Source organism: Leopardus geoffroyi, chromosome A3, assembly GCF_018350155.1.
Source record: "Leopardus geoffroyi isolate Oge1 chromosome A3, O.geoffroyi_Oge1_pat1.0, whole genome shotgun sequence".
Classification (NCBI taxonomy): domain Eukaryota; kingdom Metazoa; phylum Chordata; class Mammalia; order Carnivora; family Felidae; genus Leopardus; species Leopardus geoffroyi.
Window position 1 is genome coordinate 44,605,440 of NC_059336.1, and position 27,996 is coordinate 44,633,435.

General features: G+C 46.3%; 1 protein-coding gene across 2 annotated transcripts in view; it reads left to right on the forward strand.

The window, feature by feature from the left end:
• The window catches only part of SLC24A3 (solute carrier family 24 member 3), a 490,476-nt gene that overhangs the window by 265,454 nt on the left and 197,026 nt on the right, over nt 1-27,996 (forward strand). For both annotated transcript variants that reach the window (XM_045445435.1, XM_045445436.1), the window contains exon 3: nt 17,910-17,986. In XM_045445435.1, the coding sequence (XP_045301391.1) occupies nt 17,910-17,986 (77 nt within the window). The remainder of the gene's footprint in view (nt 1-17,909; nt 17,987-27,996) is intronic.

Below are 27,996 nucleotides of genomic sequence, written 5' to 3' on the forward strand. Positions count from 1 at the left end.
CCTGTCATTTGAAGGGAGAGTGTGCACTGCTGTACCCATAGCCAGGGGTGTGGGGAACAAGTTGCTGCCCACCGCCCACCATCCAACCTCCACTCATGTGGTCTGGATCCCAATCTCTGTGGTGATTTAGTGCAGGATTCCTTTGGGATGATCAAGGGAATGTTTGTGGAAGAAGCAGCATTTGTGTGGTTCCTGGGCTAGCCTAGGTTCCCAGAAGCTGAGCCTGGCATGAGCGTTCATGCGGAAGTGATTTTGAAAGTGCTCCCTGGAAAAACCGGTAGAAAGTGAGCGGTGGGACCAAGGAAGGAGGAGAGAGGGGAAGGATGCAGTGTCAAGCAGAGACTTACAACAGCCACTTTAGCTCCAGGGAGCTCTAGGTGCTGGCTTGTTGGATGTAAAAGCATTCAGGGAGGGACAGAAGGAAAACAGCAAAGGGATCTGCAGCCAGGGGCTTAAAGCACGAACACTGCTTCTCTTTCCTTCTAGCAACTTCCAGAGGAGTTTATAGGAGGAAGAACCCTCAGTTCTCCCCCAGTGTAAACCTCACTCTGTTGTAAGTTGAGATCTCTCGGGAACCCTGATAGCAACTCTTTTCTGCCTTTACCCCTGTGGGTCCCAGCACACCAAACAGATACTGGGGTACCAGCATCACATGGCCTTAAAATGTGCAAATGATAAAGTGGGGGCTCTAGGGCACAGGTAGAGTTGCTGCAAAAGTTGCCAACATGCTTTCCATCAGGATGTATCTTAGATAGCAGAAGAATGTGAGTTTACTCCTAGTTCATTTTCGGCCTATAACACATGACCTGAGAATAAACTGAGGGTTGATAGGAGGTGGGAGGGCGGGGAGGGTGGGCGATGGGCATTGAGGAGGGCACCTGTTGGGATGAGCACTGGGTGTTGTATGGAAACCAATTTGACAATAAATTTCATATATAAAAAAAGATGCAAGTAGACATTTTCAGCATTTAAATAAGGCAGAACTCTGAACCAGTTCCTTTTTGGTGGAAGGGGTAGGAATCCGTTTTGTCTGAATAGGAAGCCCTAGATGGAGAAAGCTATCCACCACAAGGCCCGCAGGGGGGCAGAATCCCAATGCGTGCCAGAGTTATGTTCTCTAGCCCTAGGCTTAGTAAAAGGCTAATCAGAAAAACTGGCCAATTTTAGTCTTGGGTCCCATTCTGGGTTCTAATGTACCATGAAATTCAATGCAATCCCATGTGCTTTCTTAGATTTTGGGTGAAGCCTTTTCCTTTGGGAAAAACAAAACAAAACAAAACAAAAAGCTAGACTTTGCTTATGCACGTGCTTGATTTCTCTGAGCCTGGGGGAAAACATGGCTACTGGGGTGTAGAAGAAAGGGCACTTGACTTAGATCTGGCCCCAGGATCGTTCTTGCTTTGTGAGCTAGACCTCAATTTCCCTCTCTGCAAAGCAGAGCTCTGGAGATAGCCATGAGGATTAGGAAAGATCATGTAAGGGAAATGGTGATACGTTAACACATTAGTACCTCTTAATCTTTCCCCTGGAGAACTTGGCTGTTCATTCAAGGAAAAACACATTGAACAGTGCCCACCCCATTAGAACAGGAAATGGCTCTGCTCCTTCCCACCTCCATACCTTTGTCTCTGCTTCCTGTACACTTGGAATGCCTCCTCTGTAGGCATGTAAGCCCTTCCTTCTGTAAGGCTCCACACATCTGACTCACCCATGCAGCCTTCACTGCCCTGGTTCATGCTGGTACTTTTCTTCCTGTCCCCAAGTACCATTCAATGTCTGATTCATATTAATATAGATAAATATTTGTTGTAAATATGGCCATATACGTAGTTCTCATTTTCAGATAGAGGTAAGTAGTGGCAGATTGCATCTTCCAAAATGGTCACAGTGATAAACTCCAGGACCGTGTGCTCTTCCAGAATCTTGTTCCTCTCCTCTTGAAGCCTGCCATACCTTTGTAACTACCCTCTGTGTGACTTCCCAGGCTAGATTGTAAAAGACCATACAACTTCCTCCTCTGGTTTTCTGTCTTGAAACTTGTGCCTTGTAGCTCTGAGCCACCATGTGAGAAGTGCTCATGCCAGAGAGACCTCGAGGAAAGACCATGTGGAGAAACCACATTGAAACAGAAAGAGAGGCCAAAGAGCCCAAGCAGTTCCAGCCCCCCAGGTGTTTGACACTCCCCAGCACAGGTGCCAGAAAGGCAGTGAGTAGGAATCATGTTTCCAGTTCCAAACTCCAAGTCATTACAGTTTCGTGAGTAGCCAAGTAAGGGCCATTTACCTCCAGAAATGTGAGACATAGTAAAAAAAGTTTTGTTGCCTTAAGCCACTACTTTTTAGAATACTCATTAGGTGGCAATAAGTATGTATATGATACCTATGTGTGTAACTGTATATACACATACAGATAGATGTGTGTGCACATACATATATATGTGTTTGGGGGGGGGGTATAGCCTGCCTTTTACTATCTTCCAATTTGTGTTTTTGTGCACCTAGATCTGGCTTCTTCAATGGGCCTATAAACTCCACGAGGGCAAGGCTATGTTGTATACTTCTTGGTTATCCTCTGCCAGAGTTAGAGCAGCCTGGCAAATGTAACCACTGCACTGTGCATCCTTGAATGAAATTGACAAGGGAACATCTGTGTGCACATCTGTGTCCCTGAAAAGCATGCTATCCTTTACAGGACGCAACTGTGATCATAAAGAAATCAGAGTCCCTTTGGTACTTGAATCTTTCTCAAAGGAACCCTGTATCTTTGGAAAGAACCATTTGCTGGAAATCTCTGAGAGTAAGCCAGTCAATTTTCTTTTGTGTCATAGACTCAGGGAAAGAGAACACTGCTGTTGCCAGCCCTTGTACCTATGGGCACTTGACAGCCAACCTCTTGGAGGCAAGTAGGCAGGATCTTGTTTCCTCAGTCCAGGACCCCTGTGGAATTTGCAGCTTCCATCTTCAGACTGAAAAACAGCCCCTTTGCCTGTTTCCCCATCTTACTGTTACCTAGGAGACTGGAGATTTTTTTATGCAGATAACCATGACAGTCTGGTCCTGCTTATTTGAGCTATGACAAGAAAACTTAAACATTGGAGTCTCTCCTAGAATAATAAAGTTATTTATATACCTCCCTGAAAACAACAACAAAACCATGTTTCTCAAACATCAAAAGGGTCATGTTTAAGAGAATTATTTTCATAGCTTTTGTCCTTAGATCTATATGAAATGCCCTGAAATTCAGGGCTTACATGAGAAGAGATGGAAGGAAGTAATGATGTGAACTCTTCTGGCCTTTGGAAATCCATTAAGTTCTTTTACTCACCCATTGCACGAACTTACTGTCCAAGCAGATCAGGTGAGGTGCACACCAGCATCTTTGAGTACATATGAAACCAGTCTTTGGATGGTAAAGTGGCAAGGGGGTCTTCATTTTCTCTGGCCTTTTCTCAAACGAGCTTAAGATTTGTCCTGCTTTATGCAGTAAATATGTACATTTGCATCTGGCTTCTGTGATATGATGACTAAGGTTAACGCATCATAAGATTTGTGTTGCCTCTGCATTATTTTTATTCTGAAAATAATTATGCTGGTTTCTCTAAGGATTTCTTTCAATGTGTTTTCAGGTCCAACAATCCTACAATGACATGCAAGCACCTAGAAAGACATAAGCTAGCCATCAATGACACAAAATCCTAAATTCTGACAGGGGACTGAAAGGTCATTGGCTTGTAACAGGGAATATGATGGGGTTCAGGGGCAAGAACAAAGTGGAACCTCTCCCTCTTCCTCTGTGTATACCTTTCCTCTTTCCTTTGAACAGAAATTGTAGTACTTATTATTTTGTTCATGACAAATTCAGGAATTTAGCAGGATTTTCCTTTTCTCCCTTTTAAGAAAGTTAAACACTAATATGTTTATGTGCTTGATGTAATGGCCAGATTTAGTCAGAAGTTTTATTTGCTGCCTACCTTTCTTTCCTATTTCTGAAGCTTCACAAATTTGTCTGGACTTGAAAGGCACTTATTAAACACCTACCTTCTGTTGCTGTGAATTTCAATTTGCCAACCTCATGTAGAATGTCAAAATTTGACACTTACGGGAAACATGTAAGAGAACCTCCAGACTCTGAAAGAAGTAGAACATGATTTCATTCCCTTGGCAGTAACTGGTTTCCAATATCACTTGTCCCCTTACACACATTCTTGCCTCTGAGCCTTCGGGTATCACCTGTCAGAGACATCAGAACTGCCACAGATGTTTTTTTAGGTTGCCTTGACCTTGAAATATTTGTAGTTGAGGGCTGTGGAATGCTGCAGTATCTCTTCCTAAGCTCCTACTATTGAGGACCCTCTTTGTCCAATCCTTGGTTTATAGATAGAAGTTAGTGTGCAGTTAGATTACCTCCTAGCCTTTTATCAAGTCTTGCCAGTCTACACCACTGACCTTCACTTTCCCCAGATCCTTATTTACCACTGGGCCACATGGTTACTTCAGGCTACATTAGTTCCATGGGGAACTTAATGTGGCTAATAGCAAGTTTTTTGAACCTTTAATGTAAATTCAGTTTACTGTAAATTTTCTGCCCGAGGTGTGGAAGGAGTATGAAATTTGAAAGAAGGAAACCACATCTGTCAGCTTTCCCCCTGTGAAACTCCGTAGTGTGTGCATGGAGGATAGAGCTGGAACAGAAAGCAGTGATGTTATTGGGCTGAGGAATCTGAGATTAGATCCTGGAGGAGCTAGAAATTGGAGGGCATTCCAGAAAGGGAGGATTCATGGAGAGGGAGCCCTAAAACATACATAGAAATTCCCTTGACATTCTTGACTTACCCCTGAACTATCTATGCTTGGGGGCACGCCGAGCAGCAGGGGGGCCCACAACAGCTAAAAGTGTGGAATTTCTGAGTATAGATTTCAGAGCCACCCAGCTCTGGAGAGACAGACTCTGGAGTTGAAGTCCCTAGTGCTTTAAGGGGCTTGGTAAATGGCTCAGACTTTCCATTCAGATCCTATGGGGACCACATCCCAGGATTGAGAGCATAATCAGAACAGACTTCTGTTAGAGAAAAGCCTAAAACCAGCAGTAGAGATTACCTTCCAGTAATCTTCTGTCCTACTAGAACAAATTCAGCTCTTCCAGGGAAGACAACAGAATCCAGAGTCTCCTCAGTGCATCATCTGTGAAGTCAAATATATCATCAAAAATGACTAGACTCGCATCAAGTAGATTCTAAATTCTTTTGCTTTAATCTTGCCTGCTCTAAACTGTAACCAGTCTTGCTCTGCTAACTGCAAGACAGCACAGTGGCCTTCTTAAGATATCTTCCCTGTTCCTACTTTTGATCTATACCCTTAAAAGCCTAGTTTGGAGAACAGAGGACATTGTGAAGACAGAAGGAATTTAGTCTGTTTCATTCAGAACTATAATGTGCCATCAGCACAGCCCAATGATGGGCCAAAAGAAATGAAGGAAAAAGTGATACGAGAAAAGTACTTCTAGTCTTGGACTAATTACATTCTTCTCTTATATTTCATTCAGATGGAGACATCATATTTGGAATCTAGACTTTCGATATACAAACTTAGTGATCGAACAAGGGTAGTGATCCCTACCCTTAAAAGAGTTTCAGATGTAATTAGAAGATTCTTGAGTGTTTTGAACCAAAACCATAGGTATCTAATATTTAATGGTAACATAAAAGGGAGAATGATTTCTTCAGGTAACATCTTAATTATTCTTCCAAGGAGAGGTAGAAGTTGCCAAGTACTAAATGAGGAGTAAATACAGCTTGTATTTTACCAGCTGAATTAGCCAGTAGTTTTTCTATTTATTTACATCTCTTCCTGCAATTAACTGTGAGGTTTTTTTTTTGACATTTATTTCATTATTATAGACAAGATTTTAAGCTATTATATTAAAAGTGCGTAACAACCGAATACATCTGCTTGAATATATTTGATATTTTTGGGAGAGTGTATTGAGAAGTCTAGAGGTGCCTGGGTGTCTCAGTCAATTGAGTATCTGACTCTTGATTTTGGCTCAGGTTATGACATCACTGTTTGTAGGTTGAGCCCCATGTCAGCTCCGTGCTGATGGTGTGGAGCCTGCTTGATATTGATTCTCTCCTTCTCTCTCTGCCCACCTCCCACTTGCACGTTCTCTCTCTCTCTCTCTCTCTCTCTTTCAAGATAAATAAAACAAACTTTAAAAAAAGAGATATTTCTAATTCCCCCAACATAATTTAAATGGGTGATACTCAAAAAGAGGTGCAGAACAAAGGAAATTATGGCAGTAATCACTTTTACTAGGAGCAAGGAGTGCTAGTTATTCTTTCATTTTAGGACTTTGTCAGCAAAGTTTCAGTGAAGGGAAATAACCTTCACTGTCATAACCATGACAGACATTGTAAATAGATCAAGATCCTCTGCCACACTGAACCCCATCTAAGACTCAGCCTAATAGTCAGCCATTACTAGTCAACTGATGAACACGTGAGAGGAGATCTATTTTCTGTCCCTGAAATTGATGATCATGGAGTATCATCTTGGTGAAGTGAAAAAAATAGCTATTGAAAGGGAAAACAGAAGGAAAACTTTGTGCTTCTCACCAAATCCTTCTGTTATTACCTTTCCATCTGTAGACCAATAGAACACTAAAGGTTACTTCTAGCTCTGCAATTTGATGGGGTAACATTTTTTTTCAAAAACATCACTGATTTTGGAGTCTCCAGTCTCTTCTGTAAAATAAATTCATGAAGTCTGAAATTTCTAATGGAGGTTCCTATGGGAAGTTATTATATCCCAAAAGAACTGTTTTAATTGCACTTTTCCTAGTAAAATTTTTTCATCCACCCTCATCCCCTCCAAAGGTGCTGAGGAGGAATGGGCATTTCTTTTAACAATGTGCATCTTCTTAAGGAGCTATTTAGTGGGTTTCTGTGCACATCAGCTCGTTGGTCTGAATTTCTCTGGATCAGTAAAGAGACATGAGAGCATGAGACATTCAACGCCTATGTCAGACCCCAGTTCATCCATCCACACATTCTCTGACATTGGCACCAAGGGCCATTTCGAAGAACAGAGCAGTCCGCGAAATGCATGAACACCACAGGGCTATTTACCATAAATTTCCCATATCTTTTAATGAGGATTCATTACCGAAACAGCCATGGTAATCCCACATGAGCAACAAATACAGGTTGTAGGCTCTTGTCCCTACAGATAGGCCTCCTCCTATGTGTTGCCATGTTTGTGGCCTGATAACACTACATTAGTCACGGGATCACTGTGTTTTCCACAGTAGCTACTGGCTGGGAGACGTGAATGACACTGATGCCATGGCTTTTTATTATTGATAAAGAAATATGTTTCCAGTTCATCAAATTACATTTCAGTGCCTTGCCAGGCCAAAAGTCTATGGTAACTAATGATTGGGGTTCTTTAGTTGCAAAGAATGTCTGTTCCCTTCCAGGAGAAAAGCTTGTGGGATTTTTTTTTAAATCTTCTGCCAATATGGATATGAGAAAAAGACCTCTGAAGTGGAAATCAAGGAGCTTCTCATGGGTGTGTTGGACCAACTTCAGCACCATCAAAAAGGGACAGACAGTCTTCCAACCTGCATTTGGGGGCTGGGTGTTTCTGCACTGCTGTCAACAAAGCAGGATGCATCGTTTCCATGTAAATGCATAGAAATAAGACCATTGATAACTGTTGCCATTATTGGGGGCGGGGGGTGGGAATTCACTTGAATATGGATGAGCCCTCTGCTGGAAAAACTAACCCTTGTTGAAATGGAGAGGTGAAAAAGTGCAAAATTCTTAGCTTCCCTTGTCTAAATATGGGTTCATCAGTAGTAGGTCCTTAGGCAGATTTGAGTACAAGTTTATTTGGGAAATGATCCAGGGAGGAGAGTCAAGAAGTGAGACCGGAAGGGAAGGCAGCCAATCAAAAGAGAGTTATAAAGCCAGTTTTCACGGTGAGCAACTGGAGTTTAATCCTGCTGTGAATGCTAACAAATGGTGCAGGACACACATGAGAGTTCTCCTACCCAGATGGTGAGGGAGCTGGGGTGTTTATACACCTATCTGTCATCAGATTTTGGTGAGGGCTTTGCCTGGGGGAAAGAGCAGTATTAATCCTTTAGCATGTAGTGTCTGGGCAGAGAACCCTATCTCAGCTTTGGAAAAAGTCCTCAGGCCAAGAAATACAAGTGTTAGTAGCTGCTTTGCATAAAAGTGGTAGGACCCCTGGAGTGTAGGCAAGGCATTGACGTCTTGGGAAAAACCCCTTCCATATTTCTCCCTCTCTGCTATTTAATAAGGTAAATGGAGCTATCATTTGTGATAATTACTTGCCTGATTCTAGGCACTACATGTTTTGTAAATAGCATCACAATTAATCTTCATAATAATTACATAAACTGGTATTGTTTTCATCCTGCCATTTTGCACATTAAGAAATTAAGATTGAAAAAGCCAAGGAACTTCCCCCAAGGCCACAGTATTCATAAGTGGTGAAGGAGGGCTTCAGGTCTAGGCCTTCAGGCTCTTACAAAACCCTGTCTCCCTGTAGTAAACAACTATCACCACATAGGCCTTGGCTGAAACAATCTTTCTCAGCAAATTTGCTTGGTAGCATCTTTTTGATTGACAATTTGATGGTCCCACTTGGAGGCTCTTGGTTACCATGACCTGTTCACAGTCTTCTTTCCATGCATGCATCAGTCCTTTAAATCCACACTTTGTTTCTGGCTTTCAAAGGGAAGAAGTTGTGCCCTTGAAATTCAAGGAAAAAAAGGTCAATTTGCCCTTGCTAACACAGAAAAATCAACATGCTAGAAAGTCAGACCCCAATCATGATCTCAATTCCTCTAGTACTGTCTGTGTGAACTTGAGCTGATTACTTGCCTTCTTTTGGTCTTGGTTTACTTATCTGTAAATCGAGGATAAAGATTCCAAACGTATAAACTATGCAAAATGATAAATATGTATTTACAGTATTTGATAAAGATTAGTTCCATCCTTAAATATTGGGATGATTGCAGAGAGAGCTGAGTGTTTCCTGGCCCCCAACCTACACTTTGGTTCACTCAACTTGGGACTCCTCAGTGCTTTTGTATAACTAGGGTTGAGTATGGTACCTGGCCCAGAGCATGCTAAGGGCTAAATAAGTGTGTGTTTATTTGCACATGATTGATTTGTTAATACATTTTCCAGTGTTGTTGAGACACAGATTCCGAAGATGACCTCAAAGCAGCTTGCAGTTCTCTGGGACACTCTGCACCCTCCCATTGCCATATACATCCCACCCCCTCTGTACTTTTGTGGCTCGCTGAACCTCACTGAGTGCAAGAGGAAGGCACCAAAATGTCTCTGAAACTTTTCCAGAGACTAAATATTTAGAAAGTTAAGTTGAGAATATATCCATTTTCACACACATTCTTTTGTGGATAATTTTGTCCCAGGGCCTTCAGTTATGACATGTGTGTTCATTTAATCAACAAACACTCTTAATTAAATGAGTGATCTGTGCCAGGCACCTAGCTAGGCACTGGGGTTACAGAGAAGAGAAGAATAAATTTCCCCCAACCTCAATTGCCTACCCCCAGTCTAGTGGAGAATACCAAAGAAACCAAAAATTGCTGAGGCGAGCCCTCACGTAGAGAATGCAGTGGGGATGCCGAGCACCATATTAGCTATTGTATTACTCAGAGCAGGCTTGGCTATGCTGGGTGACAAATAGCCCCACATCTCAGTGGCTAAGAGAATAAACGTGTTATTTTTTTACTCACACTACATGTATAAATGTGAGTAGCAGTAAGGTGGGATTCTGATATCAGTCGCTCAGGGACACAAACTGATAGAAGATGCATCCTGACTTATGTGCAAGAAAATGCAAAGTGGTGAATCAGATACTGGCTGTTAAAGCCTGCCTGGAAGTGTGACAGTGGCCATTTGCTCCCATTTCATTGACCAAAGAAAGCTGCATGGCCCCACCTACCTTAAAGGGAACCTAGAAGTATGTTCCTTCCAGGTCTCTCAACAAGGAGAGACAGGGCATTTGTGAACAGCCTGAGTGGCCACTCCCAGTTGCTGGGAGTTTTACTGAACAGTTTCTCCCAATGTCATTTCTTAGTAATTCTGTCTTGTGTTTATACTAAACCCATCCCCCCCGGGAGAAATGTCCCTTTAATTTTAGTTACACTTGTCTTCACTTGGTATTTATTTTTCTCTTTTGTGGACCCTGGCCCAGTGGATGCTGGTCCCAGAGAGAGAAAAATGCAGGGTTCCTGTCCACAGGGAGCTCACAGTGTAGGAATCAAAGGTACACTCAGGCAGCAAGTGACTGCAGTTTGGCTGGAAAACCACTTGTTGGGTACTTGCACAGGATAAGGGGTCCACAAAACGAGTCTGGAAGGCTCCATGGGAAGCCAGTTATTACTACAGCTGGCTGACAGTGTTCTCCCAATGTTCCAGGGGAAGAGGGAGCAGAATAGGCTTTATGGGATGGAGCACCCAGAGAGATGTCAGGACCTTAAATTCTTGAGGCATCCCTTGAGAGGCCAATCAAGATAGGTAGTTTGTCATGAAAAAGCCCTGGGATGAGAGACCAGTGTTCTGATGGTTGCAGCGGCCCAGATTCCTTTCACTCAACATGTTAAAGTAGCTGTGGTTTTGGATCTTCTTTTTTGGTGGCTCCATTTGATCCACATAATATCAGTATGTCTCCAGATGCCATGAATGTTTCTGCTGCATCTTTTCCCCCAAATGAAACAGAGAATACTCCCCATCCTTTGCAAACCTCCATTTGGACTCATCAAACTCGGGCCTCAGGAAAGCAGCCAGGAGAAGCAGGTCGGCTGACTGCTGTTGCCTTGGTAAGGGGAATCTACTCCGGTCAGGGCTCTGTGGTTTCTATGGGAACAGCACTGCTTATCTTTGCTGGCTCCCCCAGGCTGGCAAGACGTACTGAAAGGAAAACTGGGGGAGAGAAAGAGAGGAACAGAAAGAGACTTTGAGGATTTTGAAGGTATTCGAAGGAACCCTCCACTGGATGCGTAGCTATTCCCAGCACACCACATGGGCCATTTGGCTCCATCAGAGCCTCAACACGGAAGCATGTACCTAGAGGCACATGCATTCATGAAGCTCCCTTGGACTGTACACTGTCCTGGAGAAACAGATGCCAGCACAAAGCAGGCAGGAATTGGCAGTAGATGGTTTTTGCTATTAAGACCAGGGAAAAATGTGTCCTTGGCCCAAGGCCAGACCAACATCCCATCACTGCTATAATTGCGAAGAACAGCGATAGATGGCCCAGGAAGATGGTGAGAGGTATGTCATATATGTTGCCTGCACTGTTTCCCAGCCACCCTGCAGGACTGGCATTTAAATACCCATTTTACAGATGAAGGAAATGGGGCTCTGAGAGAGGAAAGGATGACCCGTGAGTGATGTAGGTGGGATCTGAACCCAGACCCAGATCTGATTCTCTACCCTGGGCCCTTATGCAAAATCTAACCAACAGCCCAAGGAAAATGTTAGAGTCCCAAAGATGGCCGACCCTCCAGTTCCCACCTTGACTAAGACATGCCCTTGGTTCTTTGGATTTGGGTGGGGGGAAATACACCCAAATGGAAGACAGATGGGATGACATCAGCACTGCCATTAGCTCTGCAGGAGGCACTAGCAGCCACACCTTGCTTTATAGATGAGGAAACTGAGGCCAAGAAGTACTGGGCAGAGCCTTCTAGTCCACTGTGCCACCCTGTCTCTGTATAGTCTTGTCTTGGACAGCTTCAGCTGTTCTGAAAATACCATTTCTCAGGTGTGTTTGGGGCCTCAGAGTCTGTGCTGGCCAGGTGGGGAGTTTGCTCAGCCTCACGGAAGCCAGCTCAGCTGCTGCTGGCTGCTCTTTTCTTAACCCATTGGGCCAGCTGGACAAGGCTGATGTGCTCCATCCCAGTCAGTGCCTAGGGTCTGCTTTCTTTGGCATTCTTCATCCTGCTAACACTTATTAAGACACCTTCTATGTGCACTAACCATACTCTGAGCTTAATATGGAGGGAGCAGTGAAGAGGAATTGCAGGCCGTTGTTCAGATGGCCAATAGGCAAATCGAGGCCCAGAAGGACTAAAACACACACCGCCAAAAGCCACACTGTGAAGAGTGCTAGGACTGAGCCATTCATTTCCAGATGCCCAACTGAGGATCCTTTCCTTGTCCCCAGGCTGACCCCTTCCTTATTAACATTAAAATAGTCATACCAAACTGCTTTAGAACCGCAGCAAGCAACACTTCGTGAAATAACAGTGTGTATATAGTGCATAAGTAGGGGCTGATGAGATTGTTAGTAAACATTAAGAGCTTCCCTCAAACAAAGCTGCTGCCTTAGTGGGTCTGGTGACAGGGCTGTCCCTGAGTCATGTTCTCTACAGGCAAGGTCATCTGGTAATGTCCTTTGCAAATGAAACAAAGAAGCCTCTAACATGGTGGAATCAATGCTTAATACAAGAACATGTTACAATGCAGGTAACTATGGTTGAAATCTTAACGTTTGGGCCTTACCATGCTGGATTCAGAATGCAAGTCCCAGAATAGTCTATCTGGGCCTTTATGCCTATGCACAGAGCCTCTCTTCTGCTACCTCCACCCGACACCCCACTGCTGTGTGCTGATGCCAGTGATGCACGAGCAAGTCATGGTCTCTCATTCCTACTCTTGCAGACTCCCTCTTCTTTTCTAGTTTCTACACAAGAGATGCTTGGAGGATCATAGGGATGGGACATTCAGGCTGGAGCAGACACTGGGCATCACCACACCACACATGCAGATGGTTTCTTGATGCACTGTGACTGTGTCTAGGGCCTTCTCTGGTACCATGAACACACTGACTTGGCCAGTGTAGAGCTGAGAAGAGTTAAGGTTCAGCCCTAAAGTGTTTAGGACAGCCTTCAACAGTGATGGATGACCATCCATGGACAATGCTGAGGCATATTCTACACTATCTCTCAGAGGGGCCCCAGCAAGTCTGAGCCTACTTTATCAGCCCCTTCTCTGACTTATCTCCCTCCTGTCCCATCATGGGATCACCTCCCAAATAAACTGCTGGCATTCAGATCTTTGTCTCAGGGTCGGCTCCTGAGACAGCCTCAGATATAGGCATATGTGACTATGAAGGAAGGCTCATTGCATGGAGGTAAAGAGGAGATCCTGGGCTTCCAGCTCAGATTTTCAAAGAAATCTTTTCTTGTGTCTTTTGTCAAAAGACAACGCAGGTATAAGAGTAAAATAAAATCTATGTATTCTTTGCAAATTGTGCACGAGCTTGGGGTGCCTAGGTGGCTCAGTCAGTTAAGCATCTGACTCTTGATCTCAGCTCAGGTCTTGATCTCACAGTTTTGAGTTCAAGCCCTGTGTTGGGCTGTGTTGGGTGTGTGTTAGCTCTTTGAAATCACTGCTACTTAAAAAAAAAATGTGTGCTAGCTCTTTGAAATCACTATTATATCTCATCACCAGCCCAGTACGTGTTTTCATGGATGCACAATAGTGAATAAATAGCCAGAGAGGGATCCATGTCAGGAGAAGCTTCCTGGGAGAAAACTTACCCTGGTTATTTTTTCCACATTGCTGTGAACCACCAATTAAGAATTTTGTTGTTGTTTGTTGTTTGTTGTTTGTTGTTTGTTGTTTGAATTGACTCTTTTCTGCCTTTCCCACTGCCTCTCATCACACGCATCCTTATTTCTGCCGCTGACCAGCCAGCCACATCCAGATTCATGAGGAAGTCTGACAGTGGCCTGCTTGGCCAGGACTTCGGACAGCGCCTCAGCCCTTCCTGAACCAGCACTGGGCTCTGTGGGTCACCTTATCCAAGGACACAGCATCCAGCAAGGTCTTCTCCAAGAGCTCTAGCCAGGTCCCAGGGTTGACTGGGCATCTAGACTTCTGCCAAGACCCTTCCCCAACCAAAACATGAAGCCTAGTGAGTCCATTCATTCATGGTCATTACACATCCACTTGCTGTTTGTTGAGTGCCAAGGAAAATGCCAGGACTCAAAACACAGTGTATCACTTACTGACATGGTACCCTTGATCGAGTCATACCGTGGGCCCTGGGTTAGCTCATGGATAAAGCAGCAGAGAATCAGGGAGGCCAGAGCCGGCACAAGTGTGGACATCTTTTAGATGCAGACTGGTGGGAACTCTCCAGTGTCTTCACTCCCTCACATGCTGCCCTTAGCCCCATTTTTGCTCAAAACCACATTACTCCTCATATAGGAAGCCTGAAGGGCAGGAAGTAAAGAAGTAGCTGGCTTCAACATGTCAGTGATGGAATACCCCTCAGTCCCACGTCTGTACCCACCTCTACTCCTCATTGATGATAAGTGGTCCCTATGCATGATTGCTTTACAAGGCACCCATCACAGGTGGCTAAAGTTTCTCGAGGGTAATAGCTGTTGTGATCCATACAGTAACTTAGCATACTAGTCCTGTCTCTCGTCCTCTGGGGGCAGAAGGGCAATAGGATGGCACATTTAAACCCTGAACTGGCCAGTGTGGAAAAGCCCCATTGCAACTACATAGAGAAATGTAAAGGAAAAAAAAAGCAGCCTAGCTTTTCCCTCTGGTGTGTGGTGGCAGAATATGGATCTGGTCAGACCCCCTACTTGGAGGAAGTCCCATGAAGGAAGAGGCCACCTAGCAGAGTGAGATTGCAAATAGATGCCAGTAGCTGGATAACAGCAGAGAGGGGTGTTACCAGGCCTGCATTTGCTGTGTGGGTGGCCCTGCTCTGCAGCTTTCCAGCTGTGGGTCTTCGAGTTGGAATCTAATCCTCTGTCCCTTGGGTTCCTTGTCTATAAAATGGCAATAATAGCTTTCTGGGAGGACAAAAATGGATAGTGGGTGTAAAGTACAAGGCATAGTTCTTGCCAGGAGCAGGTGCTCAGTGAATGTGTCATTCTGCCCAGGTTTGTTATGGCCACTCTGCCCACCAGAGCCTTCGTCAGCCCATCTCAGTCCGTCACCAGCCAGCCCATCCCAAGCCCCACCTCCCAAGGGCACTTAAATGTCTGTACAAAACAAAGGAACATCAGATGCGAAGGTAGTTGTTGTTTCTTCAGAACCAGAGATTGGGACACAATGTCTGGGCAAGTCCAGGTAAACATGGGGATCAGTCAGTGCTGGAAAGTCTCTGGCCCTGGGTGCTGAGAGGGGTGTGGGAGAGGCCTGCCCTGCAGGGCCTTTCTTCTCCTTAACTTTGTGCCCCTACCCACCAGTGGTGGCCTGTGAAAGTTGTCAATTTCCTAGGTTTGGGAGGTGGACAGAAAAGGACATTTCTCATGATTTCCAATCCACACTGAACAACATGGGGAGGGGACGGAAATGTGAAAGCCTTGGGATGGTTATTTGGACTATAATTTATTCACTTGCATTGAAAGTTCAGTTCAAAAGAGAAAAGCATTAGAAAGCATCTCTTAAGAGTGTAAGACATCCTATGTGCACAGGGAGAGCCAGAGGGTGGGGAAGGAAGGACAGACAAGAAATGACTGGGGGCTGGAATGCCTGGACAACTCTGTTGGTTAAGTGTCCGGCTCTTGATTTCAACTCAGGTCATGGTCTCGGGGTTCATGGTATCAAACCCCACGTGGGCTCCACACTGACCATGCAGAACCTGCTTTGAATTCTCTTTCCCTCTCTCTCTGCCCCTTCCTCTCCATCTCTCTGTCTCTGTCTCTGTCCCCCCCCCTCTCTCTCTCTCTCTCTCAAAATAAATAAATAAACATTAAAAAAAATGACTTGGGACTGCAAAAGCCAGGTCTCTCCAGGTCCAGCCTGTGTGGGCACTGTTGCCAGCAGAGAGGTTTCAGGAAGTAGAGGCATTTCTCATCAGGCTGGAGGGCTTCCTCCAGCTCTGTTCACTGGACAAGAGCATGCTAGCCAGGGTCATTAGGCCTGTAGAGGGAAGATGCTAGAACAGAGGCCTCTCAGTAGAGTGGCTAGAGGCTTTGCAACGCCCAGGGACAGATGGATGAACTTCAGGCTTAATCTGTGAACCCTTGCCCCCTCATGGTAATTTCCAGATTGTAGTGTCATTTGGTCTTCAAGGTGAAATCCTCCAGGCTTGCTCTCATTTTCCCATTCATTAATCAGGAGGACTCAGTGCAGCCTGTTTGGAACAGCTTTAGTTTAGAAAATCATTTAGGGGGATCATGACATCCCTGTCTTTCCTCGCCTCCCCCATTTCATCACATGAAGGATTGGACAACTGGCCAAGAGTTGCATGATGTGCTTATCCAGTGCTACCCTAGAAGCAGAGAGAACTTTTTCAAGGGGTAGTTAAAGGCTTGTGTCTTGGGCAAACCCCCTGGCCAACAAGCCACAGTCTCAACAAGCCAGGTCTACAGCAGGACTGGGTCCCAGGTGTCCTGAGCAGTCACCACTTGCTCATTAATGTCACCATTTTGGGCTCCCCTCCTTCCCTGGTCTCATCACCTTCCTCATTCACAGCGTGTACAGGAGTCACCTCCAAACAAACTATGCACCCCCAAACCCTTGACTGAGAGTCTACTTTTTGGGAAACCCAGAATAAGACCAGCAGCAAGCAGGTGTCACGTTGTACATCTTTCCCATCGATTGGTGATGATTTCTCTACCTGTGAGCTAGAGAAGGACTGAGAGCTTGTGGAGCTCTGAGAGAAAGGTCACTTGCATCAGCCAGCCGCATTTGCTGAAGATGATGCCGAGGGCAGTGTGGTGTGCACAGTTTCCCACGGAGCCTGATCTGATAACATCCTCCAGAGAGGAGAGGCTTATGAAGGCCCTGGCCATGATGCTGATTGGATTTTATGAGAGGAGTGAGAGAGGGTGAGCAGTTGGGGGTGGGGATAGCCCGGACTAATGGTATCATCTGTGCAGATAAAGATAGAAAAAGAAAGCAAACGCAAGGTGTGCTCAAGGAACAGCAGCCTATCCTGTCTGGTGGGAGTATGAGAGCCCATGTGACAAAGCTGGCTGTCGAATTGTTGTGCACAGCCTGGCGTGCAGTACCTGCACAGTCATTGTTTGAGTGAATGAGTACGTTCACTCAAAAGGTAAGAAGGCGGGAGAAGAGAAGAAAGCTCACATGGGAAGCAGCCAAGACCAGCTTGGAACTGCCAGTGTACAGACTGGGGCTTTTATCTCCTAGCAGGGAAGTTTTGGAAGCAGGGAGAGGGGCATGAGCCGCTCTGTGCTTGATGGTCCAGTTCAGCAGTGGCAAATGTGGGTCAAGTTTGAAAAGGAAATGAGAAAGCAGGGAGAGTGTTGTAACCGGTCCAAGGCCCTGGCAAGCCAAGGCAGTCATGGCGGGGAATGAGGACCAATTTAGAGCAGGGGCTGTAATGCTCTATGTGTCATGGACCCCCTTGGTGATGCAGTGACACCTACAGACCTCTGCTCAGGAAAACATTTTTCAATGCATGCGATAAAATATATATGCTTACAGAAGGAAACTGATCATACTGAAATGAAATTGTTAGAGTATTAGGAAATAAAACTTGCATGAAGGTAGCTGCTGTATTTCCTCATTAACCCTCTAAATCACAAGGGGCCATCTACAAACTACCCAGATGTTGAAGTGATGAGTGAGAGCTTCTTTGACTATAATAGTATAATGTATCATGAAAATATCTGTTGGGGGCAGAGTCCCCGGTGCTTCTCACATTCCTGTGGTTTGCTGCCTACCTTCTTATCTGAAGGAAACACTCAATTCCAGATAAGAGATGTGTGAACATAAAGATGTAATTTTTTTTCATCTAAGTTCATGGATTCCACATGAAAATGAGGGCTGGTGGTGCCATCCCAGAACTCCAGCACTGAAAACATTGTCATCTGTTCTGAGCTGGTTTTCTCTCTCCATTCTTTAGCCCTGCACGAATTCCCCAATGACATCTTCACCAACGAGGATCGAAGACAGGGGGCGGTGGTTCTCCACGTGCTCTGCGTAAGTACCCCTCTTGGGGCTCTGCCTGGAGGTCCAGAGGGGAGGCCTGGCTGGTGGTGGGTGGACAGTAAGTTGCATACATGGTGCACGTCCCCTGAGGCCTGTGGAGGACTGGCTCTAAATGTGCCCTCTATAGGAGGCCACAGATTCAGAAGCTGGAAGACACTGTATGTATTCTTTCCTTGATATCAGAGCCCAAACCGTGGGCTCTGAGGGCAACCAGACTTGCTCTCTGCAATTTAACCTTGCTTCTCTCTCTGCTCAAATGTCACCCTCTTGGGAACCCTTTCCTATCCAGCCTCTCTAAAAGGCCATTGTCTTTCCTCTTACCAGGCTTTCTTTTTCCTCCATACCACTGATCACTATCAGACATAATATGTTATTATTGTTTGTTTATTGCCCATCAACCTCACTCACACGTAAGCTCCAGGAGAACTGCGACTTTGTTTTATACGTGGCTTCATTCTCAGATCTGTTTCTGGCACCTGGTAGGGACAAAGTAGTTGTTAAACTAATGGTAATGGATTAGATATAATGGCACTGGCGTAGCATCTGGCGTATAGTAGGCGATCTATAAAAGTGTGTTCTGGTTCTTAATGGACACCACCGCCCTAATTCTTCCTCAGTAGACCCAGTGGATTGAAGGCCTTCGGTTTTCCTTGTCCCCATTTGGAGAGTTTGGGGAGGCTGTGTGTGTGAAAATCTATCTAAGAGTGGCCCCAGAATCAGAAAGACACAGGCCAAATTCTGGACCTGGTATGTCACTGTGCTTTTCTGTCCCTATGAATTCTCCCCCTGAATGCTCTTGATTCCATTTTGCTTATTTACTGCTGTGAAACAAATTCTCCAAATTTAGTGACATACTCAATAACTGTCCTAGTTGCTCATGCGTTCTGTGAGTCAGTAGTTCAGAAAGGGCATGGAGGGAATGTCGTACCACAGGATCTGGGCCTGAGATGGAGTATTTCAGATGGCTGGCAGCCACGCTTCTGGCTGGGGCTAGAGCCCCTGGTGCTGGAGGACCCTTCCCAAGAGGGTTTCTCCATTCTCAAGTCTGGTGTCCAGGCTGGGGTGGCCAAAGGACTGGCTCAGCTGGGATGTTGACCACAGCACCTCTGTGTGGCCTCCCCAGCATGGCTCTGTGTGGCCCAGAGCTTGGAGAAGGAGGAAACCCCATGGCCTTTAATGCCCTAGCCTTGGAAGTCACACACACCATTTCCACCAGACTGTCTTGCAAGTTACAAACCCACCATGACTCAAGGGGAGGGAACAAAGACCTTACTTTTCAGTCCACACCTGGAGAAGGCTAGTGGGTACCCCCTGGACTCTGGAGTCAGACTGGAGCCCAGCTCTGCTGTCCTTGCTTTGTGTGTGACTTCTGACAAGATATTTAGCCTCTCTGGACCCAGAAGCTGTCCTAAGCCTGACTCCCTTTATGGTGAAAGCAATCAACTCTTCAGGTCTTTCCCCACTTGCCCCCCCCCCCACCCAGAACCCTTTTCTTGAAGAAAAGTCATGAGAAGTCTTTTTTTAGCAAAGACATTCTCTAAAAATACCAGAGAAAGTAGACTCTTTGCAATCCTCCCTACCTTTCAGAAGAGTCAAATGCACAGAGCAATTAAAATGGATGCCAGGTGCCTCCTTAGGCACCGAGGAGGCTCTCCTGTCTCAAGGCTGAGGATCCCCAGTCACTGAGTTCGATGCAGAATTCCCCTGTAGCCGTTAACACCCAGATGCCTCGATGTCTGAGGCATGAGATTTCCACTCTTGGCACAAACAGTGCGAGTGTCCATCCTCCTAGGGCAGTGTCGTCGCCTGTAGCTGGCAGACTCCTTTTCCCCATCTCCCCCTGCAGGTCCTCTGAATCCAACTAAAGGCAGAGCAGAGCGCATTTACCTTGTTCTTCATGAGCCAGTGGTTACCCATAAAGCCTCTGTCTCCATGATCATACAATTCCCAGGGAGGGCATGAAGACAAAACAGGACAAAAACAGATAAGTCCCCCTTACACACTCCCTTGCAAGAGTGGACACAGGCCTACAGCTTAGCACTTTGTCACCCTTGGTATCTAATACTACAGTTAGCTCCTGCCCTGGGCCCTGCATTGTAGAAATCACAGCGGCAAGGAGTCCAGGGGCCAAGGTCAGCATCCACCCCTTCATGACCCTGTTCTAGGCACATGGATGTTCAGAATTCTCTGCTCAAATGGCCTGTGCCTGCTGCTGAAGCCTGTGTGGGCCTCCTCCTCAGATCTGCCACTTGGAGGGAAGAGACCCAGGTAGAGAAGCTTGAACTTGCTGCCGGGGGTGTCCACACACACATGCATGTCATGCGGGGTGGAGCCAGGCTTGGACGAGGAGGACCTCTTCTATGCATCAGAGGCACATGATACGGCGGGTCTGCTGGTGCCCTCCCTGAGGTCCAGAGCCAAATTTTATGTTTTCCTACCCACAAGAATATAAGGACGTAAACCTTATGAAGAAGCCTTTTGTACAGTGTCTGGTGCATTGAACAACAAAATTGCACAGTTCAGCACAGGAATGCAAGATTCTTTTTATCCCCTTCACGTACCATGGTACCTGGTACACTTAAAATGCTCAGGAATTGTTAGATGAACATCACTGGATATGAAGAGAAACACCACCAGGGCCGACCTGTGGTATTTTGGTGGCCAGATGATTACATGAGTCGAAGCTGCAGGGAGCTGAGTGTAGATTTCCTGCTCTCAGCCATGTGGAAAGCATTTCTGAGCCCCTGTATGCAGTAGCGCTGGGCTGGACCCCTCCAGAACCCCAAGATACAGCTTCACCCTGAACAGAGCTATTGTCTTGTGGGGGGACCCCGTTAGGGACAACCCCTGCCATGCTAAGTGCTGCCCATGCTCTGTGCCACGTGATTTAAGAGCACAGAGAAGTCCACGTCCAGTGTCGGGAGGCGCAGTTGAGCTGCAGTAGGTTGGCATTTTCCGACAAAGGGAGAAAAGGGACTCCAGGCAGGAAAGGGAAATCCGTGATCAAAGATTTAGAGACTCAAGAGTGCAGGGGGTCTGGAGTGAACAGAAATGAAGGACAGGGAAGGTTGTGGGGGGAGCAGCACCTGGAGGTGCCACGAGGTGACCCCGCTGCAGAGTTGGAAGTGGGGGGAAGCAGATTCCTGATCTCGTCATCCCTCCTTGCCTAGGGAGTAGGCAGTGTGGTCTGCACTCTAGTCAGGTGACAAAGACCCCGGCAGGCCAGAGAGAAAGGCTCAGGGCCATTTGGACAGGGGTCCCAGAGTCCCAGGTATCCTGAGAATACTGAAGGCCTGGGGAGGAAGGTCGAGAAGGGGTGTGGGGGACTGAACATCACTCAGATGCCTGTAAGTACCTGAAGAGCAATGTCTGCCCATCCAGTGAGGTGAGGGTCCCAGAGGTGTACCCTGTCACCTCAGCCTACCTCAGGTTGAGGGCCATGGGCCCGTCCTTTCATTGAGATTCACTGACTGTCATTTTGGATTTAGACCAGGGAACCCAGTCCTTTCAGATCTTAATCTGAAACCTGACTGAACTTTGCATTTGTGCTCAAACTCAAACTTCCCCATTCCACTTGGGCCCCATGGGTTTGCTTTACGTGTGGGGCCCCATAAAGCCCGTAGCCTTCAGCCGCAGTTGGTTCCTGGTCTGTGGAAATGGATGGTTCTGAGGACACCCCAAAACAATCTTTTAAATCTTAGCTATCACAACGTGCTTCTCTTTTTCTTTTCTTTCACGCAGATAATTTCCTCTTTTGTGTGAGCTTCATGGAAATCAAACAGCCATTTTCCTTTTTTTTTTTTTTTTTTTTTTTTGAGACAGAGAGAGAGAAGGGAGCAGAGGGGTAGAGGGAGAGGGAGAGAGAGAATCTTAAGCAGGCTCCATAGCCAGTTCAGAGCCCGATGCGGGGCTTCATCTCACAACCGTGAGGCCGTGACCTGAGCCAAAATCAAGAGTTGGACTCTCAACCAATTAAGGCACCCAGGTGTCCCCAGATAGCCATTTCTGATTAAACTTTCCAAATGCTTTAGCTTCAATTTTTCCTTGGATCTTTCTGGTTTTGTGGATTTCAAAAACGCTAAATCCTGGGATTGCCCTACAAGAAATATTTCTATTCCTTCTGACTGTTCTTCATGTATGGGTTCCTTACCAGTGTGGAAATTCATTATTGGTGTAATAACTTTGTCAACAGTGAATATCCCCAAGAAAATACACTTGTCTTAGGACCTGCTTTTGTAGCCAATCTGTTCTAGTATTGAGACACTAAAAGCAAGATTCTCAGTGAGGAAAGTTGCACCCTATAAACTCATGGAGCCTGCCCTAAATAGAGAAGCCAGTGAATAATTTTCTAGGATCATGGTTTGTTTGTGATTTATAAATATCTTGTAAAATTTGCTAATTCTCCTGTTGGTAGGTAGTTGAATCTTGGAGATTGTAAGCCAAGGTATACATTTTCTCGTCTAGTAAAAGAAGCTTTAAATAATCAATATTTGGAATTCTTTCTCGAAACAAATCTGTCCTTAGTAAGTTAACTTCCATTGCAGAAATAATACCCTCCGTGTACCTTGTCAGCTTTCAAAAGTAGTCTTCCTAAGTTCAAGCCTTCTTTTCACATTTTTAATGTAATTTCTCTCTTCCGGCAGACAGGTATTTCTATATGCGTGTGTGTGAGGTAGTATAAAGTATAGCACTCTGGAAATGAAGGAATAGCCCTTATGAAGGCAAATTCCTGCTAAGTGAGTCTGGCAGGCAGTTGAGCTCTTTAACTGGTCCAGCAACTCAGACCCATTCATGGACCAGCCCAGGAAAGAAACAGCAGTGAGAATGTTTCTGATGTCCATCTTCATATGCTAAAACATGGATATGCTTGGAGAAGCCCCACAGGAAACTTGGGCGTCAACTCTGTGCACGCAGAAGGGACTTCATTCTCTGTGGAGTGTTCGGGCAACCACCATCTGGGCTACAGGAAGCTTTCCAAGGCAGCAAACCCAATGCATTGGTCACTGGGAGGTCCCCTGGCCATTTGCCTGAGGCCCACTTTGTCCAGTGGTGGGGACTGGACATCTCCATCTCCATCTCCATCTTTACTGCTCCCCAATATCCAGTGACTATTTTAGGGGCTCATGTGTATTCAGAAGAGGTGGGCTGTACACAGGATACGATATTTCAGAAGTACAGGCAGTATTTTTGTGCTGGGTCATCAAGCCGGGGCTTCCACAATGTGGAGGTTCTCCAAGACTGGCAGTGAGGACCATTAATGTCAATCCTTGTGGCATCCTTGTATGATGGTGTCCGGGGCTGGATCCTGAATGTGGGGGTCTTCCCAAGCCCCCAGCTCCTGATTATATTTCTTTCCTCCTCACGTAGCCCAGGGACTTTTAAATCTGGTCTGGGAGTTTAGGGGAACCTGCTCTGTGAGCCTGCCTCCAAATTCTTATTCCCAGATCAATCTGCTTTTTAAACTCAAGAGTTTGCTCATTTCTGTCTCATGGTTCTATTAAGACATCATTGCTCTCCACAAAGTGGCAGAGGAAACCAGTTGGCATTGGTCAAGGCCCTGGGGAGAGAGGTGTTGAAAAGTGATGGGATGTGAGGAAGGGGGGACTATTCAAATACCAGCCTCCCTCTGGAATTGTGGTTTTTCTAGGTCTGTTCCATATTGCCTTGATGTTGCTGTATTCCCAGTGCTCCCAGCCAACTTGAGTATCAGGATGACTAGATATCTCCATCCCACCCTCCCTTGCCACACCATCTCTGTTCCCATACTGGCCTCTTTGTCCCTCATTTTTTTCCTGCCTGACCATGGGTTACCAGAGGGCTTATGGGTTGACCTCTCCTGGGTCAGGTCCTAACCAGTCAGCATGATTAAAACACCAGGCTTCTGGAGGTACAGAGGGTGGGGCAGCTCCCAAAGGAGGAGTCTGGGCTCTCCGACCCCAACCCCCAAGAAACCCCCTCCACCCAGAGTATAAGCAAAGGCTAATTGGGATATGTTCTTGGAAAGGCTGGGTGGGGGTCCTTTCTGGGGAGAGCCCACATCCCGGGTGGGAAGGGCTCCCTTACTCCTCTCAGCCTTTGGTTCCCCTGTCAGTCTTGGAGGAGGAAGCCATCTGGAAGGAGCCTTTCCAAAGGATGTCATTTCCTTGTGGCTTGAGCTTCTAGTTCTCTCTGCCATTTAATTTTAATATCTGGAGTAGTTCCTCTGATGTGCTCCTCTCCCCGGGGCCCAGACTGCTTTCGTTAAGAGCCAGAGAATAAACTATTTGATGCAACGGCCAGTTATTCGGGGGAAGAAGGGCCAGGGTACCAGCGGGAGGTGGAGAAGGCCCTTTCCACTACCCACACATCACGCCAGCGCCTGAAGAGGCGGCTTTGTGTGTCAAAGCTCACGGTCTACCTCCACCCTGGGGGTGACTTTTGTCTCTCCAAGTCTGTCTCCTTGCTTTTATGGCTCTGAAATTCAAGTCAGCTTTTACAGACCAGCCCTATCTAATAGAACTTTCCATGCTGGTGGAAATGTTCTCTGTCTATGTGGTCCAGTAGAGGCAGCTGCTGGCCCGTGTGTGGTTGTTGAGCACTCGAAGTATGGTTAGCATGACTGAGGGACTTATTCTTTGTTTTATTTCATGTTAATGAACATATATTTAAATAGCCACTTGTGACAAGGGACTGCCCTAGAAGGCCTTCAGATGGGTTCTGATTCAGCACCTTTTCTTCCTTTTTTTTTTTTTTTCCCATGTTGTAAGCTTGAAATCAAGAAGCAGAGATGGTCAGGAAAAAAGGTCACCTGCAAAGGGGTGATGTTCCCTTACTCTGTCCTCTTCAGGGCTAGCCTGGATTTAGCAGTTCAAACAGGATGCAGGGAAGACATTGCCAGGGGAGAAAGGGATGTTCGCTGAGGAGGAAGGACATCGAGATTAGGAGTGAGAACACTGGTATGTCACCCACAGGCTTTGCTTTGGACCAAGTCACAGAACATCTGGCCTCACTTTCCATATCTGTCCAGTGGAAGTGCACAGTAGGTGCTCAGTAAATGGTGGGGTTTTAATCTTCATCTTCTCCCCATCCTACAGCCCTCCAAGGGCAGCTCACCTGTGATTAACCTGTTACAAACACCTGTCATGGGACCAGAGCCAGATCCATTCAGAGACAGCGCCGTCCCTGTGAGCAGCCAGACGGGACATAAGGGAGGCCTCTGTGTAGCTGGCATTTGGCCAGGCCCAGGGCGCTGGGAGACAGGCTACTGTGAGGGAGGGGGGTTGAAATTTAAAGGAACCTGCATGATCTGATCAGCAAGGTCCCAGCAGCGGTTCATTCGCTGGGCAGACGTGTTTAGTTAAGGGATTTCACCCTGCAAGAGGAGAATGATTAGAAGAGCTTGTGGAATTTGCTGTTTACTCTTGGAAAAGTGCTGAGCATGTCCTTAATTTGTCAGTGTCAACACAGAGCTAAAACTGGCGTCCAGAGAGGATTAGCACAAAGAGAGTAAATTATTATGTTTCAATAGATCCTAAGTTATTCCCTCCCCTCCTTGCTCCTGGGACTCCCTTCAGAAGGCCCAGGTTTAACCATTAGGTCCTTGCTGGGAGATTGATTCCCCAGGACCTGAGCTGGATACATAGCATGAACATGGGTTAGAGCACGCTCTGGGAATGAAATCCAAATGAGTTCCTGTCCTGGCTCTTGCACTGATTAGCTGCATAGCCACAGGCAAGTTGCTTTGCCTTGCCTTGCCTCAGTTTCCTCCTCTGTCCCTGGAGATAGATTCAGCACCTGCCTGCCTCAGCAGCTTGCTCTGAGGAATACATGAAGGCAGGTGTGCCAAGCTCTTGGCAGAGTGTCTGGCACTGCATAGATGATACCCTACCTCTACCCCCTTACACTTGGAACTTGTGTGCCTGCCCACCTCCCAACTCCCAGTCCCTGCAACTCTGAGCCCATTCTACCAGAATGCAGGACAGCCCAGAAGTAGCCCTCAGATGGAGTGGGGTTGATTGGTAAATAGCTCCGCTCCCTCACGCCCCAGTTGGGCTGTATGAAGCACAGGTTCCACCCTCTCCCAAGACTTGGCTGGAGCAGGAATAAGCTCTAGGTGCCTATCCAGGACCCTGCTTGATGACACCTTGATCAGCTGCCCCTCTTCCCCAGCTCACTTTTCTGCTTGTCTGTTGGTGCTTTTTGGGACCTGCCCCCCTCCTCTTCCAGCTGAAGGGCTTACACTGGAATCCTGGTATCCAGTTCTGCTTCTGAGGCACAGATTGAATAGATATAACCTACCATTATTATGATGCAAATTAGGTCCCTTTCTAAAATTCAAGATGCAGAATTCAGAGACTCCAGTCCCTCATAGACATCCACAGAGCAAGAGGTGACATGCATTGATCTCCTGTCTCTGTGGCTCATATCCTGAACCCAGTGCAATACGGAAGGAGCTTGGGGAATGAACTTTGGAGCAAACAGTAGGAAATTTGGCCTTATGAAGAGCCCCAAACAGTGATGGCAGAGAGCATGCACGTGACTTACATTCCTAACATTAACCCATGGAGGACAGACACCTGTAGCCTGCTGTATGCTCCTCTTTGTCTTACTTATCTATTACTTGGTTCACTCCATCCACTGTCTATGTTTTTTAACTTATTTTGTTAGATGGAAAATAAATTTTATTTATGTGTTCCTCTGAGATGATTTTTCCAGCGGTCACAACTTGTATGCAGTACTTATGTATTCACTATTTGAAATTTTGTAGTAGTTTTTTTTTCTGTGAAAAGTAGAAGTTCAAAAATGTAGTAAGCCATGAGGTACTGCTATTTGGATTTATCACATGCCCTAGCTTAAAGAACTAGTCTTTACCACGTATTCAACAAATCAATCTGGATAAAATAGTCAATTAAGTACTCTAATTTATCACAAAATACCCCATGTATTTTAAGTGTTGGTGCCCAGTGGTTTGGATCTTTGTCAGTAGTTTCCTGGCAATTCTGTTCCCTGGAGAACCTCCATATAAGACCTGCTGTTTATCATGCCTCAAGACATCAGAATAAGTGCTCTCCAGAGGGAAGTTTTTTATATTCCCTCTATCTATCATTCCTCCCACCCTAACCCTGCATCTGGTGTAGTACAGAGACTCCAGATAGGAGTTTCAAGTTTAACAAAAAACCTGACCTTAAAGCCCAGAAGCTTCTGCATCCAGGGGCCCAGATCTGCAGCCTGTTCCACAGTTTGAGGAGCCAGTTTCCTTCTTGGATCTATACCAGAGGAGCTCCTGTGGCCAAGATGCGTGTCTCAGACAGGGCTTCCCCAGAAGGTGACCCTGAGGCAAGGAGTTCAGGGCCGATGCTCCCTTTGGGGGATGATGCCGGGAAGCACCCTGAAGAGGGAGGCAGAGGAGGGAGTCAGACAATAAGGGCTGTGTGGTGAGGCCAGTTACCCACTGTGGGCAGGGTGGCTGGAGCTTCACTGCACAAGGAACGGCAGACAGTGGAGAACACGCCCCCCTGATTACCCTAACTGAGGTGCGAGGGAACCACAGCCTCCTCTCAGTCACTGGCCGAGGGCTGCACTTCCATGGGAGCTGAGCCGCTCCAAAGCCCTGGTCAATAGATGGAAGTTGTGCCAGGAATGAGTGCCAAGGATGAGGATGGGCACTGACAGTGTCTGCCATGAGATGGACCCGCCAAGCCACCCCAAATAGGAGCAGACTTGCACCTGTGCCCATCCCTTGAGCTCGCCCTGAAGATGCTAGCCAGCGACTTTTCTCTGCCTCTTCTCCCCAGCTTCACCCTCAGAGTCCGAATCCAGCAAGTGTCCTCTGTGTGAGTTTACCCGGCTGGGGACTCCTGAGGCTGGTTGTTTGGCAGACTGTCCTGTAGCTTTCCACAGTCTGTCGGAACCTGCTTGGGTTGGGGGAGGCGGAAAAAGCTGTTAACCCTTTCACTGAGGGAACTGTGTGAGGTGTGCAGCTACCCAGTTCTGATACCCCCACAAAGAAGACCTATCACTGC